General features: G+C 65.6%; 2 protein-coding genes across 3 annotated transcripts; one reads left to right on the forward strand and one right to left on the reverse strand.

Moving 5' to 3' along the window:
* Positions 1 to 258: 258 nt before the first annotated feature.
* On the reverse strand, positions 259 to 5,625 carry CD164L2 (CD164 molecule like 2). Of its 2 annotated transcripts, XM_038161058.1 has the most exons (6): positions 5,179 to 5,393; positions 3,602 to 3,706; positions 3,206 to 3,283; positions 2,973 to 3,038; positions 2,149 to 2,314; positions 259 to 671 (listed from the first exon to the last, which is right to left on the reverse strand). In XM_038161058.1, exons 1-6 carry the CDS (start codon positions 5,261 to 5,263, stop codon positions 665 to 667), a joined length of 507 nt encoding a protein of 168 aa, XP_038016986.1. In that variant the 5' UTR covers positions 5,264 to 5,393; the 3' UTR covers positions 259 to 664. The 2 variants fall into 2 exon arrangements, with proteins under 2 accessions (XP_038016986.1, XP_038016987.1); XM_038161059.1 differs by lacking the exon at positions 259 to 671 and having other exon boundaries at positions 2,145 to 2,314; positions 5,179 to 5,625.
* A 1,365-nt stretch (positions 5,626 to 6,990) lies between these two features.
* On the forward strand, positions 6,991 to 9,423 carry GPR3 (G protein-coupled receptor 3). The gene is made up of 2 exons (XM_038161057.1): positions 6,991 to 7,037; positions 7,482 to 9,423. The coding sequence occupies exon 2, from the start codon at positions 7,653 to 7,655 to the stop codon at positions 8,634 to 8,636; it is 984 nt and encodes a 327-aa protein (XP_038016985.1). The 5' UTR covers positions 6,991 to 7,037; positions 7,482 to 7,652; the 3' UTR covers positions 8,637 to 9,423.
* The last annotated feature ends 8,429 nt before the right edge of the window (positions 9,424 to 17,852 follow it).

The raw sequence follows: 17,852 nt of genomic DNA on the forward strand, positions 1-17,852 counted from the left end.
CGTCCCTCCAGCCCCTGGATGTGGCCTTGTCACCAGTGTCACAGGGGCGCCGCTCTGCCCCTTTTCTTACTGGGGTTCCCCCCACGGGGCTGCCCTGTCCCCCTGGGACACCCAGACTGGTTCCCAGTCCCTGGTCACTGGGAGGACCGGAGTCACCTGGGGCCAAATCCCCAGCGGTGTTTTTGCAGCCAGAATCTCCCAGGACAGCCCCACTGCTGGCTGTCACTGCTGGGTGACAATGACACGGACACCAGAAACTACAGGAAAAGCCTTTATTGGTTTCTGTCGCCCCGTTCCGGCTGGGGCTCTGCCCGTGCGGGGCTGGGGCCAGCAGAGCGTCCCCACTGCCACCCACGGCCCCGTGTCCTCGATCCCTGCGTGCCCTGGGCGTCCCGCGGGCACGGGGTGGGCTGACGGAGGAATTCGGGGCTGGAGGGGTCCCCCCAGCCCAGCTGCCCCCCCTGGAGCAGCCGGGGGGCCCCAAACCCCCGGAGCCTCCCCCGGCACCGTGCGGGGGGGGACTGTCCCACCCTGGGGTCCTGGCGTTGCATAGTCGTGGTGGGGGGCCGTGCAGGGGGGACAGTCCAGCCGTGGGAGGGGGACACAGCGGTGGCCTCTTCACCGGGGGAGCGCGGGGACAGCCACCCCCCGGCCTGGAGGGAGCTCAGATCCTGGCGTGTGTGACAGAGAGGAGATGCAGCAGGAAACGTCCTGGGGGCTTCACCCTGGGGGTCCCAGCCCCTGGAGCCCCCCAGGGAGGGGCGCTGGGGGTGTCCCAGTGCCCACCCACGCCATGGAGGGAGGGGGGACCCCCTGCACCCCCCCAGGCACAGCAACAACACAGACGCCACCTGGCAGAGTTTAATGGGGGGCAGCCCGAGCTACAAGTGTCACCCCACAGCACACGACACGCAGCCCCCTCCCCAAAACAGCACACAGAAAGAGGGTGGGGGACAGGGACCCCCCCAGCCCCCCCAGAGCACACAGAGGCACAGCAAAAGCACACAGCAGGGCCCTGGCTCCGCTCCTCTGGCGGCACGGGTGGCAGGGCGTGGTTGGGTGCTCCAGCCAAAATGCTGCAGGGAACAGCACCCAGGAGCCCACGAGGGGAAAATGGGACCCCCCGGGCCCACGAGTGTGGGGAGGCAGTGGGGCAGGGGGTGCCGAGAGTGGGAAGGGGGCTGCTGGGGCCAAACTGGGGCCAAACTGGGGCCCCTGTGGTTCCCGTGCTGTCAAGGAGGCTCAGGGTGAGGCTGGGGGCACTGGAGACCCCTCCCCCGGGTGGCAGAAGGGGCTGTACGGGGCTGCCCCCCTGAGGGGCTCCATGCCAGACAGGGGGCCAGGGGGGACCCCCTTCCTCTCCCTCCCTGACAACGGGCAGGAAACAGCAGAACCAGCTGGGAAACACCCGTCATGCAGAGCAGAGGGAGGGCCCACGCCCCCCTGCCCGGGGAGGTGCGAGGCGAGGGTGAAGCTCTGGGGGTGGGGGGGACACCCCCTCCCCACTGCCGACACCCAGCACCTACTGGTTGTCCTCTCTGGCAGCGTGCAAGGAAAGAGAGAGGGGCACGGCCCCCGCGTCAGACACCGCGATCCGGGGCACGGGGACAGCATCACCTGGCAGCTCTGGGGGACACATCGGGGCCCTCCTGCTCTGGGGGACACATCTGGGCACTCCTGCTCTGGGGGACACATCGGGGGCCTCCTGCTCTGGGGGACACATCGGGGCACTCCCGCTCTGGGGGACACATCTGGGCCCTCCTGCTCTGGGGGACACATCTGGGCCCTCCTGCTCTGGGGGACACATCTGGGCACTCCCGCTCTGGGGGACACATCGGGGCACTCCTGATCTGGGGGACACATCGGGGCACTCCTGCTCTGGGGGACACATCGGGGCACTCGTGGGGGACACATCTGGGGCCCTCCCAGCGGGGCTCAGAGCCAGGACCCGGCCAGACAGAGACAGACAGAGGGGGCAGGACAGCTGGACAAGGGGACAGCTCCAAAATCCCTCCATCTCCCAAATCGTCCCCTGCAGCGTGGGGCCAGACCGGCACGGAGAGCCACGGGACACAGCGGGGTGACCCCGGCTGCAGGGGGGGCTCGGGCGGGCCCCCCTCCCTCCCTCCCGGAGCGCGGGGCTCTTACAGCGTTTGGTAGGTGCTGTCCTTGGACTTGATGAACTTGATGACGAAGAAGGCGACGGCCTGCACGCACAGCACCAGCACCATGCCCCCGACGAAGCTCGCCGTGTCGAAGCCGGGCGGGCGGAACTCGGGGCTGCCCGTCAGCGGGGCACTGGTGGTGGTGGTCCCTGGTGGAAAATGGGGGGTTTGGGGAGCCGTGGGGGCTCTTGGCACCCCTGAGGCTCCACCCAGAGAGGGGATTTGTGTCCACCCACAGAGGTGTCCACCAAAGAGAGGGGATTTGGGGTCCTGAAGAGAGAGTGGCTGCTCAGGGAGGAACGGCAGCTCCCAGCTTGGGGCTGGGATGTCCCCACCACTCCCCAGGGGCTGTGGGGATGGGCTGAGCCCCTTCCCATGGCAGAGCAGCTGGAGCCGCAGGAAAGCAGCCAGCAGCAAGAAGATCCCAGCGGATCAATAATTCAGCAGGCTCCAGGCTCCGGTTTCCCGCTGATGAGCCCGGCGCTCTCCAGTTCCCCTCGCTGGCAGAGGCTCCTGCCCCACGCCCAGCCAGGCTGGAGCTGGCCGTTCCCAGCTAGGGTGGGATCAGGGCTCCTTCCTGGAGGGCTGGGGGGCGTCACGAGCCACTGCATTGCCCACTGCAGAGGGGGACAGGGACAGGGCTGTGACCGGGGACAGTGGGGACATCCATCGGTCACACCGAGGTCAGCTCCGCTCATCCCTCCCGCAGGGATGTGAACCAGAGAGGGAAGAGCCTTGCTGGGACAAGTCCTCGGGGCATGAGGACCCCCATCCCTCTGCCCCCCACCCCTCCCCAGACCCACTCACCTGTGGAGTGTGTCACTGGCTCCTTGCTATGGGATCGTGGGGGCTCTTCCGTGTGGGACTTCAGCACTGGAACAGGCAGGGACAGAGGGAAGGGGGTAACAGGGGTGCCAGGGGACATTGCCACACCCCTGCAACCTGTCCCTGTCCCGATGGTGGGATTTCACCCCTGGCACCCGCCGCAGCCCCCCTGCCCCGAAGGCCAGAGGGCCTGGGGGCTTTGGGCCGGGGGTTACCTCGGCACAGGGCGCTGCTGTTGTAGAGGGCACAGGTCCCCTGCACGGCTGAGCCCCTCGGCACGCAGCTCCCGGCTCCTGCGGGAAGAGGGGACAGAGTTTTCCAGGATCCCAAAGCAGGGCAGCCAGGCCCAGGGCTGCCCGGGGCACCGGAGGGGCTGGGGTGAGGAGGTTTCATCCACCTGAGGGTCTGGGAGTGGGGGCTCAGAGCTGCACCCCGCAGGGCAGAGCCCCAGGCAGGGCCTCTGAGCAGCTGAGCGGGGCCTGGATGCTGAAAGCAGCTGGGACCGGGCATCCGAGAGCCACCACCCCCTCGGGCACGGCCCCGGCGCAGTGACAGGGCAGGGCAGGGCTGGTGAGAGCCCCTCTCTGTGCCCACCCAGCCGAGCCCCTCACCTGGCTCCTCGGGGGTCCCGCAGCCCACCCAGACGCAGTCGGTGCCGTTGTGGGAGCGGCTGCTGGCCGTGCACCCCTCGCAGGACCTCAGCGAGCCACACTCTCCTGCCAAAGCCAGCAAAGGCCGTGGGGGCAGGGCCAGCACCCCCCCGCGGCACTGGGGAGGGGGCTGGACCCCCAGCCCCACGGAGGGGCAGTTCTGGTGGTGCAGCAGGAGGGATGAAGGCGCATCCCACAGCACCAAGCCCCGCGGCCCCGTCCCCGAGGGGGGCTGGCAGCATCACCAGCCCTCCAGCGAGGGGACACCACAGCCGCCAGCACCCCCAGCCCACCCCCGGCTCCCCCATCACCCACACCGCAGGAAACTCCCCCGGCCCCGGCGTAGGGATCCTTCGGTGGAGGCTGGGATGAGAGGAGGCGGCAGCAGCCTGGGGGGGTTACCGAGCAGCGTCGCCCCTCTGCCCGCCCAGGCCACCCCGCGGGACGCCGGCCGGGAGGCGGCGAGCCCCTGCGCTGCCGGCGGAGCCGCTCTTCCCCCGCACGCTCATCGTTAATTTACAGCGCTGGCTGCCGGGGAGGGCGGCCGGGCCCTGCCCGCCTGGGCCCCGTCCCGGGACAGAGCCGGGGCCGTTCCCCACGCTGGGCGTGCTGCAGGCTCCCGGGGCAATCGCTCCTGGCGGGGCTCGCAGAGGCTGCGGGCTGGCGTTCCCCGGGGGACGGACCCGGCCCCGGGCAGCCCTGCCGGCAGCGCTTCCCTTTGGAGCCAGCACTGCGGCCCCCCAGCTTTGGGGGCTCCCTAAAACCACGCGCGGCTGCAGAAAAGCCCCTTCCTTCCCTCCTTCCCCGGAGAAGCCGAGGGGGCAGCTGGCGGCGTGAGGCGGGAGGTGGAGATGCTGCGGCCCCATCGCCATGGCTACGGGAGGGGGGTGGGCACGCCGCTGCCCCCCCAGCATTTGGAGACCTGCCGGGAGCCAATGGGAAAGTAGGACTTTGTTCGCAAGGGTTTAGGCAGGTTTATAATTTATTTTTATCGCGGCAGGCGCAGGAGCAGGCGTCGGAGCCCAGCGCTGCCAGCTCCCGCTGCTGCCGTCAGGTGTGGGGAGGGAGGGGAGGGGAGAAGGGGGCACCTGAGGGCAGCCCCCCGCCCAGGGCCGCTCCGGGAGCACGCGTGGGGTGAGCCGGGGTGGAAGCGCCTCCCTGCAGCGGCCGGGGGATGGGAGAGGGGGAGCAGAAGGAAGCCCGGGGTTTGCATAATTAATGCCCGGAGTTGCGGCGCCTCGGGAAGGAGGGGACGGCTCCGTTCCCCTCTCCCCGCCGCTCCACGGCATCCCCACACTTTCTGGGGAGCAGCCCGGACCCTGCTCGCCGCTCACCCGCTGCAGCCCGGCCCTCGGGGGTCCCGGCGCCCCGAGCCCGGCTGCGAGCGGAGCAGGGGTCCCGCTCCCCCGCGCCAAGGCCGGGCCCCCGAGTCCCGCGGGGCCGAGAGAGCCCCTGGGAAAAAGAAACCAACCCGCACAAAAAAGTTCAGCTGCCCGAAGCTGCGGCGGCCCGAGCTCCCCTCCCGCCCCCGGCCGTACCTGCGCGGGTGGGCGCGGGTCCCTGCGCGCACAGCAGCGCGCACAGCAGCGCGCAGCGCAGCGCCCCGCGGCCCGGCGGGGCCATGGCCCGGCCCGGCTCGGCTCGGCCCGGCTCGGCACGGTCCCAGCGGAGGTGTGTCCGCGGATCTCCCGGGAGAGCGGAGCGGATGCGCGCCCGCGGGAGGCGGCCCCGGCGGCGGCGGGGGAGGGGGGCGGCCCCGCCTCGTCCCGCCCCGCCCCGCCCCGGCGGGCCCGGCTGGGGGAGCGGGGGTCTCTCATGGGGTGCGCCCCCCCTCGCACCCACGCACCCGCCCGTGGGCCGTGGGAAAGCCGGGGCTGCGCGGGCTGCACCGCCTGGGCTCACCTGCGCACACCTGTGCACACCTGTGCACACACCGCACCCCCCGTGCTAAGCTGCGCACACCTGTACACACCTGTACACACCTGTACACACCTGTACACACCTGAACACACCTGAACACACAGTGTACACACCTGTACACACCTGAATGCAAGTGAACACACCTGTACACACCTGCACACACCTGCACACACCTGAACGCAAGTGAACACACCTGAACACACCTGCACACACCTGTACACAGCTATACACACCTGACTGCAAGTGAACACACCTGCACACACCTGTACACACCTGCACACACCTGCACACACCTGAACACAGCTATACACACCTGTACACACAGTGTACACTGCACACACCTGCACACCTGCACGCCCTGCACGCACCTGCACGCACCGTGTGCCCGCAGCCGGCCTGTGCCTGGCGCACCGCCCTCCCCGCGCCCCCAGCCCGCTCTGCCCGCGCCCCCTGCCCGGTCCAGGCCCTGCCCGGGACACTCTGACCACCCCCCCGGGGCCGGGTCCTGCCGTTCAGCAGCGCGAAAAGCTCCAGTCAGGCTGGGCCGAGCCGAACCGAGCCCCCCGGGCTCCGAGGGGCCGGCGCGGCCGTGCCCGGGCTCCCCGGGACCCCCTCTCTCCTCGGCGGGGACAGATCGCCGGCGAAGCGCGTCGGCTTCGAGGAACCGGCGGGGGGCGAGTCCGCAGGAGCGCAGCCCTCTCCTTCCTCCCCTCCTCCTCCTCTCGGGGCAGCGCTCCCCGCAGCCCCCGGGCGGGCATTCCCCTGCTCCGGGCCGGGATGATTCCGCTCTGGGAACGTCCCGCGGGGGAGAGCGGGGGGCGCGGCGCAGCCCCGGCTGCGGGGGCCGGGCAGGACCCATCCTCGACCGCCCCGCGTCCCCCCAGCTCGGGCCGCCCCCTCCAGAGGAGCCCCCCAACCTCCGCATTGCGGGGAGAGGGGCGAGACAGCCCCCGTCCCTGCCTGGAGCAGGGGGTGCCCGGGCTCGGGGGTCCCGCGGGGCTTTGGGGGTGGCAGACGGGCGGGGGCCGGGCTCGGGGGGTCCTGCGGGGGTTTTGGGGATCGCAGGCGGGTGGGGGCCGGGTCCGGGGGTCCCGCGGGGGTTTGGGGTGGCGGGGGCCGGGTCCGGGGGTCCCGCGGGGGTTTGGGGTGGCGGGGGCCGGGCTCGGGGGTCCCGTGGGTTTGGGGGGGCGGGGAGCGGGGGCCGGGCTCGGGGGGGTTTGGGGGGGCGGGGGCCGGGCTGGGGGGGGGGTTGCTGACTGTTTTTATGAATGAGCAGCGATTACTATGCGGCGCGCGCGCTCCCGCGCTGCCCGCGCGGGCGCTGATTGGCTCCGGCGCGCCATTGACGTCACGGCGGGGCTGGGGGGGCGGGGGGGGGCCGTGAGTCACCCCCGGGCCCCCCCGGCCCCCGGCCCCCGCGGCCGCTATAACCCGGCGGCGCCCATGGCCCGGCAGCCCCGGCCCGCAGCCCCGGCAGGTGAGTCCCGGCTCCGGCGGACGGGGGGAGCCCGCTCCGGGCAGCGCCGCGCCGTGGGGAGGGGGGCGAGGGGCGGCCGTGCCCCCCCAGAGCCCGTGCAGGGGCTGTGGTGCCCGCCCGGGGACGGGGAGACCCCCGGGGCAAGGAGGGGTGCCGCGGTGGGGAGGGGAGGGCGGCTGCTCCCGCTGGGGGGCTGATCGGGGGGGCAGGGTCACCCCCTTTACCTGCTGCTGGGGATCCCCTCGCTGTGGCCCCCTTTGGCCGGGGAGGGTGTTTTCCACTGCCAGTCCTGCTCCCCTGGATTGACCATCACGATCGCGCGGTGCCCAGCCCCCAGCAGCGAAGGCGGGCAGGAGCAGGGTGGTGTGTGTGAGTGTGTGTGTGTGTGTGTGTGCCCTTCCCTTTATTCACCTATTTGTTTTAAAACTAAACCATCTCATCCAGAAAAATCCCCTCGGAGCCCGCAGCGAGCACACCCTCAACCTCCACCGCTCTGCCCACCCTGCTGAGGACAACTCCTGGGGGCAGGCAGCGCTGTCCCGTGCGGGTGGCACAGGGGCAGCTCGTGGGCAGCAGGTGCTGAGGGGCTGCTCTCGCAGGCCGCCCTCTGCCATCATGATGGAGAAAGGGCCCCCCAACTCCAGCGAGGGCCAGCAAGGCTGGTTCTCAGCCAGGAACGGCAGCGGCAGCTCCTTGGATCTGGAGTCTGTGGTGCAACCGCTGGCCTTGAACCCGTGGGACGTTGTCCTCTGCATCTCGGGGACCATCATCTCCTGCGAGAACGCCATCGTGGTGGTGCTCATCTTCCACACGCCGGCTTTCCGCGCCCCCACCTTCCTCCTGATCGGCAGCTTGGCCACCGCCGACCTCCTGGCGGGCTTGGGGCTGATCCTGCACTTCGCCTTCGTGTACTTCATCCCGTCAGGAGCGGTCAGCCTGCTCACCGTGGGGCTGCTGGTCACCTCCTTCACGGCCAGCGTCAGCAGCCTGCTGGCCATCACCATCGACCGCTACCTGTCCCTCTGCAACGCCCTGACCTACTACTCGGAGAGGACGGTCACCAGGACTTACATCATGCTGATCCTCGCCTGGGGAGCCTCCGTCTGCCACGGGCTGCTGCCCGTCGTGGGCTGGAACTGCCTGAAGGAGCCGTCCGCCTGCAGCGTCGTCAAACCGCTGACCAAGAGCCACCTCACCGTCCTCTCCGCCTCCTTCCTGGCGGTGCTGCTGGTGATGCTCCAGCTGTACGTGCAGATCTGCCGCATCGTGTGCCGGCACGCCCAGCAGATCGCCGTGCAGAGGCACTTCCTGGCCAGCTCGCAGTACGTCACCACCCGCAAGGGCATCGCCACCCTGGCCGTCATGCTGGGCACCTTCGCGTCCTGCTGGCTGCCCTTCGCCGTCTACGGGCTGCTGGGGGACTGCGGCCGGCCGGGCCTGTGCGCCTACGCCGCGCTGCTGCCCGCCGCCTACAACTCGCTGCTGAACCCCGTGCTCTACGCCTTCCGCAACCAGGAGCTGCAGAAGGGGCTGTGGGCCGCGTGCTGCGGCTGCTGCCCCGCGCCGCCCTGCCGCGCCCGCTCCCCCAGCGACGTCTGACCCCCGGCCTCGCGCACCCACGGGGGATCTGCCCCGATTCCCCCTTTTCGTCCCCAGAGGCACACTGCAGGAGCTCTTGGGAACAGGCGGCTCTTCCCGGCCTCGGCCTCTTTTGGGCACAACCCCTTCTTTTCCTCTATTTTTCCACTTTTTGAATAGAGAGAAAGACGTATTTTTTATCCATAATGTAATCTATATTTATGCGTGAGAGAGAGGGGGCTGATCCTCATATTTTCTTTAAAACTATTTACGATGCTTTATTTTTTTAAGGGTGGGGAAACGCCAGGAACGTTCACCCCCCTCTTGTTCTTTTTACAACCTTGTTATTTACCTCAGATGGTCAAAATATATTTTATACATTTGGGGAAGGGGAGGAGAGACTCGTTGCCAGAGGAGGAGGGACTCAACCCCCTCCCCCCCTTCTCCCAGCCGTCCATTTATTTATTTATTGGTATTTGAATTATTATTTAATTTGATTTCTATGCCTCCCTCCCGCCGCCCAGCGCTGGGCCCTGCTGCCCTCTAGTGCTCGCTGCCTTCGGGAGGCTCTGCACCCCCAAACCCACAAGTTTTGGGGTCCTCTGTGCGCTGCCACCCCCCCTCACGGCCCCCAGGGCTCCCCTGCCAAAGCCTTTCTTTGCACTGGGATTGGATTTGCACATTTCTGGGGAGATGGGTGTGAAGGGCCCCTGGGATGGGGACCCCTGGGATGGGGACCCCTGGGATGGGGACCCCTGGGATGGGGACCCCTGGGATGGGGACCTCTCGGTGGGTCAGGGTGGGGGGGCTGCTTCTTGTTTACAACCCTGGTTGGGGAATAAATTAATTTGTGGTACGAGGTGCGGCTGTTGGATGCTGGGGAGGGGGCGGGCCGGTGTTTCCCGAGGGGCAGAGAAGGGGGAGGTTCCCGGGTCCCATCGGGGCCGTCCCCCTGCCCGTGTCCCTGCTCCCGGGTGAGAGATGCCGAGTGACAGCGCTGCCCGCGCCCATCACATCCTGTTAGCAGGAGCCGGCCCGGGGGGAGCAGCACGGAGGCCCCGGACCATCCTCATCCTCACAGCCCCAGCAGGCACCGGGGCTGCATCCAGCTCTGCTGGTGACATCTGACATGTCCCCCCGGCCAGGGATGGCAGGACTCACTCCCACCGAGGGCGTCCATCCAGCAGGAGCGCCGTCCCTGCCTCCACCTCTGCCCCCCAGCCCCTCTCCGCTGAAGGGGGCACAGGGGGGCCGTGCCCCGCACCCCCTCACTGCGATTCCAAAAGCCACTGCTCACACGGGCTCTGAACACCCCCCGGCTGCCCGCTGGTGGCAGGGAAGGCGGGTTAATGACGGCAGAGATAATTAGGGCAGCTCAGCCCCTCCGGGAGCAGCGCCCCCGGAGCCCCCCGTGCCCCTGCCCGCCCCGGCCGGGGGCAGCCGGGCTCTCCCAGCCTTTGTGCTCGGCGGGCCGGGATGCGGCAGAGCCCCCGGGGCCGGGAGCCGTCCCCGGCTCGGTGCCCAGGGACGGGCGCGGCCCCCGGGCTCCCGTGCCCCTCGGCCCGGGGGCCGGGCGGCAGCCCCGAGGGCTGGGGCTGTTTATTGCAGGGGAAAGGGAGATCTCCCTCGGCTGAGCGCTGGCGGGGGCTGCGCTGGCAAGGGATGGGGGGAGATGGGGCCGGAGGGCTGAAGGACACACAGGTTGTCCCCTGCTCTCCCGGGGCTGGGCTCAGCGCCGGGGATGGTCAATTTTGGGCTCCCTCTGTGCCCAGTGAGGCTCAGCCAGAGGCTGGAGGTGTTCGTTCTACCCCAGGGCTCAGCCGAGATCCCTCCGGAGATAATTCCCAAGCCTGCCTCCCCCAGCAGTGAAAAACCCCGCAATTCCCAGCTCTGCCGTGCTCAGGGGCAGTTTTTACCTGGTGATTCTTATGTCAACATCACATGGCAGCTGAAACTGCTTTTCCCTCCCTCGTGCCTCCCCTGCTGATGGCTGCAGAGAGAGCTTCTCCAGGCGCGCAAGCCCATCCCGTTCCTCCCACTGCCTGGGGTCCCTGTCGCTTCCCCTGGGGACACGGTGGCGCACCGGAGAGTGCGAGGCACAAAGGCAGCGCCGTTCGGGTCTGCCGGAGCCCCTCCTCAGCTCCCACCGCCACAGCCAGCGGTGGGGCGGGCTCAGGGCTGCGGCCCCCTCCCCACGCCTGGCAGGGCTGGGCTGCTGCTGCGGAGCTTCCCCGGCCGCCCGGGGGCAGGCAGAGGGCTCAGGGGCTGCGGTGACCCACAGTGGCATCGAAAGCCATCGCCGCTCAGCCCGAGGCGTTTCCCCAGCACCAGAAATCCGGGAGCTGTGGGAGCTGAGCCCTCGCTGAATCCTTGTCACCCCGACAATGTCACCCTCAGCCCCGTCCCCTGCTGCCACCACGGGGCCATTGCCCAGCTCCGTGTGCCCCCTTCCCGGGCGGGAGAGGCACCTTTGGCTCCTACCTGTGCCGGTTCCCCGCTTCAGGACGGATGGGGGAAGTTCCTGGGCTGCAGGAATCCCCGGCCCCGGCCCCGCCGGTCCCTCTGCAGCCCTGCAGCGAGCCCAGAGCCCCTCCTGGCTGCTCCAGGCCTTCGGGGGATGACGGAGCAGGCGGGGAGATGCAGCAGGGCCCAGCCTGCTCCCCTTTTGGGTGGAGGAAGATGCAGAAAATGAAGCTGTAAAAAAGAGTCAAATCCATCCAAAAAGGTGCCAGAGTGCTGAGCAGCCACCCCCACGCCAGGGAGGTGCAGGAGAGGCTCGGGGGGGACCAACAGCCCAACTTTGGGGTTAAAATATGAGCTAAGAGACATGGGCACGGCCTCACCCCAGCTGTGCTTGCACATCTGGCAGGGCCAGCCCTTCCCAGGCTCCCAGCAGCTGCTGCAAGCACAGGCGGCTCTTGCCTCCCAGGGCTGCCCGTGCTGCAGGGCAGGCAGGGGGCGGGTTGGGGGTCGCTCCCCCTCTCTGGTGTGAGCAGCCCCGGTCCCGCTGGCAGCAGCGCAGCCCAGGGCTGGCTCCAAGCACTTGCCCTTGGCCACCGTGCAGGTGAGAGAGCTGGCAGCACCCGCAACAGAGCCAGGGCTGCTCCCAAACCACCCTGCTGCAGCCCTGGTGCCAAAACCGCCGGGGTTTTGCCAGACGGGAGGGGGAAGGAGGCTCCTGCTACTGCAAAACCTCCCCCTGGCACCCCGCACCCCAAGCGCCCTGCCTGGGGCGCAGCTGAGAGCTGCCCTTCCCACACCCATCCCAGGGATGGGGCTGTGCCCTCGGTGCCTCACTGGAGTGCCCGTGATGGGACCTCGAGTCCTGAGGTACCTCCCCTGCAGCACCCTGGGACCGCCGGGCCTTGGGGAGCGCTGGCAGCTCCAGCTATGGGCCTGGGTTACATTTAAATGAGAAAGCTCAGCCCTAGCTTGGGGGATTTTGTTTCCTTGGAAGCGGCAGCAGGCAGGAAATGAAGAAAACACGGCCCTGCTGTAAGTGTTTTACCAAATGCCGGAGGCAGCGGGAGGCATTTCCCGGCACGGCTCGGCCTCGAGCATCATCCCCGGCCACCACCACCGGCACGGCTCTGGGGGCATCCGTGGCGCTTCCCGGGGAGGGAAGGCTGTCCGAAAGGGCTGTGCTTGCTGGGAAACAGCAGAGTTCCAGGAGAGGGGCTCAGCAGCCTCCCGTTTCATCCCATTGATGCCCCGTGCCATGCAGCAAGCCCGCGGCTGCGCGGGGAGCCGGGGCCAGCAGGACCCTCTGCTCCCCCAGGCAGCTCCCGAGGACCAGGCTGCCGCGCTGGCTCAGGGCTGGGGCTTTGTCTGGGGGAATGGGGGAGCAATGCAGCCCTGGCCACCTCCCCAGCTCCTGCCCCGAGCCCTGGCCGTGCCGGCGCTGGCCTTTGCAGAGCGGCTGAGCCCGGCGCAGAGCTGCTGCCCTGCCAGACTGCAGAAACTTGAGCTCCAAATAACATAATTCCTCTGGCACCCCGTGGTTATTTGTGAGCTGCTGTGAGCAGATGGAAGAGTTACAGATAAAGCCATCCGCAGCACGGGAGCCGATTGCCTTCCCCACACAACCGCGTAGGCAACGGCAAAGGCAGGAGGAGGAGAGAAAAAACCCACCAGGCAGCGAGAGCGCCAGAGAGGAGTCAGCCATTTCTGAGGGGCTGAGCTGCCATCTCAGCACACCTACGTGCGAGGAACGGGGACTTTCTGCTGGCGCCGGGCCCTTCCCAGGGTGCTGGGAGAGGGCAGTGCTCTCCCACCACCCATGGCTGCTTGGCCAGGGACGGCAGCGCGAGCCGGGGGGTGACATTGGCACGGCGGAGCGCTGCCACACACCGGGAGAGCAGGCTGCTAACGCTGATCCGAGCTGGCAGCGCCTGCACTCGCCTCGGTCCCAGAGGGGGGAATTAAGGGAGAGAAGCTGACGTCAGTGGTGGAAAGGACACACAGCCCACTCGTCCAAGGCAGCCGGCAGCATCTTCTGGGTGTTGCTAACACCACCTTGAAGGAGAAAATTAAATAGGTCTTTGGAGACGGGGGCTCCTGTGAAGGCGCAGCCTGGCCAGCTGTGATCCTGCGCCGAGTCATGTGGAAGAGACAGACGGGCACGGGCACGGAGAGGGATCAAAGGCCGGGGCCAAGGTGGGTGTGCCAAGGCTGCGGAGCTGTGGAGACGCTGCCCCAGCTGCGGCAGCAAAGTGCTGCTCACCGGCAGGGCTGGGGCTCACACAATCAATCACTGCCAGCCTCCTCCTCCCTGCACCCAGCCAACCTCAGCCTCCAGGAGCTTCCCGGCTCTGTGGGCTACCCAGGAAGGCAGATCCTTAGATTTCCCTGCTGTTCAGGGGGTTAAACCAGCACAAAACTCACCAACACCCCCCAAACTCTGACGACGACTTCCAAGGGCTGCCGCTCCAAAAGCGCAAGGCTACGTGTTGTCCTGCACCCCAGAAAAGCAAAGGCACCACCTGGCCACAGCCACGCCCGTCCAAAGGCAGCCAGGAGCTCCAGTTGCTCCTCCCTGGCTCCAGCGGGAGCCAAGAGCTGGGACATGCAGCTCCAGGGAGTGTGGAAGCCCCAGAGCTCCCTCCTTCCCCTGCCCTCCGCGCCCCTGCACGACTAAAGGCCTTGCTTGTTCAGGAGCTGGCAAGGCCAATTAATCTAATGAGGTTTTGCAGCCAGGGACCATTGTCAGCCAAGAAAGGCACAGCGCTGCGGAGCGAGGCACCGGTGTCTCCTAAAGCCAAGGGAATTTGGCAGAGCAAAGCCCGCGGTAAAAGCAGGGACGAGGAGCAGCAGGGACAGAGCCTTTTGTTGCTTTTCACCAACCAGCAAGAAAACAGAGCCCCACGGAGCGAGGCCAGACGAGGCACCTGAGCTCGGGGCCAGCAGCCACCGCTGCCAGGCACATTCACTGCACGAGGGAGCTGGAGCTGTGAAATGGAGGCAAAAAGCTGCTGCAGCCCCTTCCCAGCCCAGCTGCAGCCACTCTGCTCTGCAAGATGGAGCTGGGCCCATTTCCTACGGCAGGGAGGCCGGAGGCTGCTCCTGGCTGGGGCTTCCTTGGCGCTGTGACCCCCAAATTCCCACCGGTGACAGCCTCAGGCCACCTCGGCAGGGAAAAGGTGTCTGTGCCGACGGTGCTTGCCAGACAGCTCGGGATGCACCAGCCTCCCTGGGAGGAGGCAGCCAGCGCCTGCAGGACACTGGGCTCCCCCGAGGCTGCACCGAGGCCACAAGGACAGGCACGATGGGCTCAGGGGCCCTGCACCTCCCACGCTCCCAGCAGTGAGCCAGGTGTGCCCAGAGCAGCTGTGGCTGCCCCATCCCAGGCCAGGCTGGACGGGGCTCGGAGCAGCCTGGGACAGTGGGAGGTGTCCCTGCCCCAGAATGAGATGAGCTTTAAGGTCCCTTCCAGCCCAAACCTTCCCATGGCTCCACACACACGAAGCCACAGCAGCCCCCATGCCAGGCCCAGGCACACAGCCCCCACAGTGACACACACGGGCACCGAGCGGATAGAAAGACTTTATCAAGTTTTAAAAAAGAATCAAAAAAATTATTACTTTTATACACGTACATTACAAAATATTTGCAGTTGGGATCTTCATCCAGGGGTTACTGAGCTGATTATTAAAAACAACAAAACAAAGCAGCAGGAAATCTGGCTTATACAGCAAGTGACAGGGAAAAGCACAGACATCACACGGGAACACAGGAGGCAGGGAGGCTGCACTGGGACGTGAGGATGGAGCAGGGCGGGCTCCGGTCCCCCGCACCCACTGCCTCCCCGCAGAGCCCGGCCATCAGTGTTTGTTCTGCAGGGGTAAAAAAAAACCTGACAAACCTACAGTATTTTGCTCACATGTTTGGGGTTTTTCGTCCTTTTTTCTTCTTTCTAAGCAGAGTTTCACTGCTGAAACTCCTTTGGTCTGAAGTGAGGAACCCCCTGCACCCTGAGAGTATCCATCAAACGTCGCCCTTCCACCCCCAGCCTGGCTGGGTCCGTGGAGGGCACTTCCCATCCCTCCTCTCCCACCTTATCTCCTGCTCAGCAATAAACCCCTAAGATATAAGTGGAATAATTACTCTTATAAATATATTTATATCATGTAGGAAAATAAGGCACTTCAGGAGGGGTTACAGCTTGTCTAATTCTATGACATTCTAATCAGGAAGAAAAATGGGTTAGTTTCTGAAGTGAATTAAAATGAATGTTAATACAGTAATAAAAACATCGGATCCACTTCCACTTCAAGGCTTTGTTTAAAAAGGAAGAGAAGAAAGCACCCCCGAAATCCAACAGCAGTGAAACCTGACCCGGGGCAGCTGCATCTGCCCTGCCAGGCAGCTCCGTCCCAGAGCCCCTCCAGGGCAGGGACTTGCAAAAGAAACACGTTAAATAAGTTCACCTTCTGAAAAAAAAAAAAAAATTAAAATCCAATCTACCCTTTCCCTGAAATGACACTCTGCACGGTCCCTCAGCCATCTGGGGCCTCGGGGAGCCCCTTGCCCGGCCCTGGCGCGGCGCTCGGGCTCTGATAAGCAGAGGAGAAGCAGTGAAGGTCACCGGCTGCGGCTCCGGGCTGAGCCGGGGAGCGGGACCAGGCTTCCCCGGCTGGGGAGGGCGGCGGGGGAGGGAGAGGCTGCCGGGAGCAGCAGCCAAGCGCTGCGGGCGAGGACACCGGGAGAATGTTTAACCAGGGAGGGGAGGGAGGGGAGGGGAGGGGAGGGGAGGGAAGGGAAGGGAAGGGAAGGGAAGGGAAGGGAAGGGAAGGGAAGGGAAGGGAAGGGAAGGGAAGGGAAGGGAAGGGAAGGAAGGGAAGGGAAGGGAAGGGAAGGGAAGGGAAGGGAAGGGAAGGGAAGGGAAGGGAAGGGAAGGGAAGGGAAGGGAAGGGAAGGGAAGGGAAGGGAAGGGAAGGGAAGGTGGCTGTGCCTGCCTGGACTCGCAGCCCCCAGCCAGCCGCTCGCAGGATGGGTGAAATGGCTGCAAGGGGGGAGCTGCTGGGGGGAGCACAGCTGGGCTTTGGGAAATGCCCGAGCCCCAGCCCCACCAAAGGGGAGCAAGGACAAAGAGCCCCCAGCACGAGGGCAAAGGTGGTAGGGCAGCCCTGCACTTCCAGCACAGCTGCTCTCTCTTGCAAAGGTTGGTTTTGGCACCTCTCCTCCTCCCCTACTGCTTTCAAAAACACTGAGCTCACTTGGTGGCCCAGAGCTCTGCGATTTTGCAAGGATACTCAGAGCTGGTCCCTCTCTAGAGCAGCTGCTTCTCAGGGATCCCCACACAGGCTAAGGCAACCAAAGATTTAGGAAAAAAAAGAAAGGCAGGAATCAAAGGAGATTTGAAAAACACTCCACCAACCAACCTCCCCTACCTGCCCACAGCCCTTCTGTTCAGGATCCTGCAGTTTTGATGCCTGCCCTGGGATGGGATTTGGGAGCAGAGGGTGTTTCCAGCAGGCTTGCAGGGACAAGGCAGCGTCCCTCCCGCTGCCTGGAGGCCAGAGGAGCCACCTCCACCCACAGCTGTGCTCCACAGCAGCATCCTCGTGCAACAGGCAGAGTGAGGGACGTGTCCCCAGCGCCCCAGGCATGGCCCTGCCTGACACACCATCCACGGGGGCTCAGGGGATATGGCACTTCTCAGCATTTCAGGCGACGGGAAGACTCGCTCCCCTTTCCCAAGGAGGGCTCAGTCTAGTTAATGCAATCTCAAATGGAGCCAGGTTTGGCATTTGCGGGCTCCTCGCCTCCCTGCGTGATCCCGCTGTCAGCCCGGGTTAGCTCAGGGCCTGTTTCTCCTGGGAACCTGTCTCTCAGAGCAGCCAGAGGAGGATGCTCTCAGGAAGAGCAGCACAGCGAGGCACAGCCTCCCTCATCCCCTCACCCAGCTTGCAGCAAGCAGCCCTCTGCATTTCCAGTCTCTCCACTGCACCGCGGCTCACCTGCACTCCAGGGGTTTGCTCCCTCTTGCAGAGCCTGGCAGAGTGCTGCTCAGCTGCTCCCAGCCCACACCCCCTGCATCCTGCCTGCACACAAAACCCGGCGGTGCTGCCACCCAGGGACCTCTGGGGCCTCACTGGGTGCCAGCCTGACCTGCACCCCTGAGCCCGTCCCCCAGGCCACCTCTGCCCCGGCCAAGATCAACACACACACACGGACACAGACACACACAGGGAACCAGTAAGAACTCGACAGCACAAGCTGAAGCCATCAATCAACTCCCAAGCAGGATTCCCAGCCAGCCTTGGGCAGAGCCCAGCGTTCCAGGTATCAGCAACATCATTAAAGGAGGCGAGGCAGGGAAGAGAGACAGGCACAGGCTGGTGAAATACTTTAGGAAAGGCAAAAAGATGGGAGAGTTGGTCTTAGTGGGACACACATCCCACAACAGCTGGACCCATAACCTCAAAAAGGCTTTGGAATTGCTTTTTGCATGACCCTTACTGAGTCATGTCCAAATTAAAATACACATCAGGGGTATCTGGGTTAGATTTCCAAGATATGCTCATATTCTATGTAAGGTAACATAAAACAGCAATAGAACCGAGGTCAGCTAGTTCAAATTCCCCATTTTCCCCTGCCAGTACTGGGTCTATAGTGAGCAGCCTGGGAATTCATTCACAGGGTTAGTGAGGAGCAAAAACATTCTCTTAAAATTAACTAATGAATTACAATAACAAAATTAGGGTAGGTTAGGTCTGATGTAACTGATGGGCAACT

This window comes from Motacilla alba, chromosome 23 (assembly GCF_015832195.1).
Source record: "Motacilla alba alba isolate MOTALB_02 chromosome 23, Motacilla_alba_V1.0_pri, whole genome shotgun sequence".
Taxonomy (NCBI): domain Eukaryota; kingdom Metazoa; phylum Chordata; class Aves; order Passeriformes; family Motacillidae; genus Motacilla; species Motacilla alba.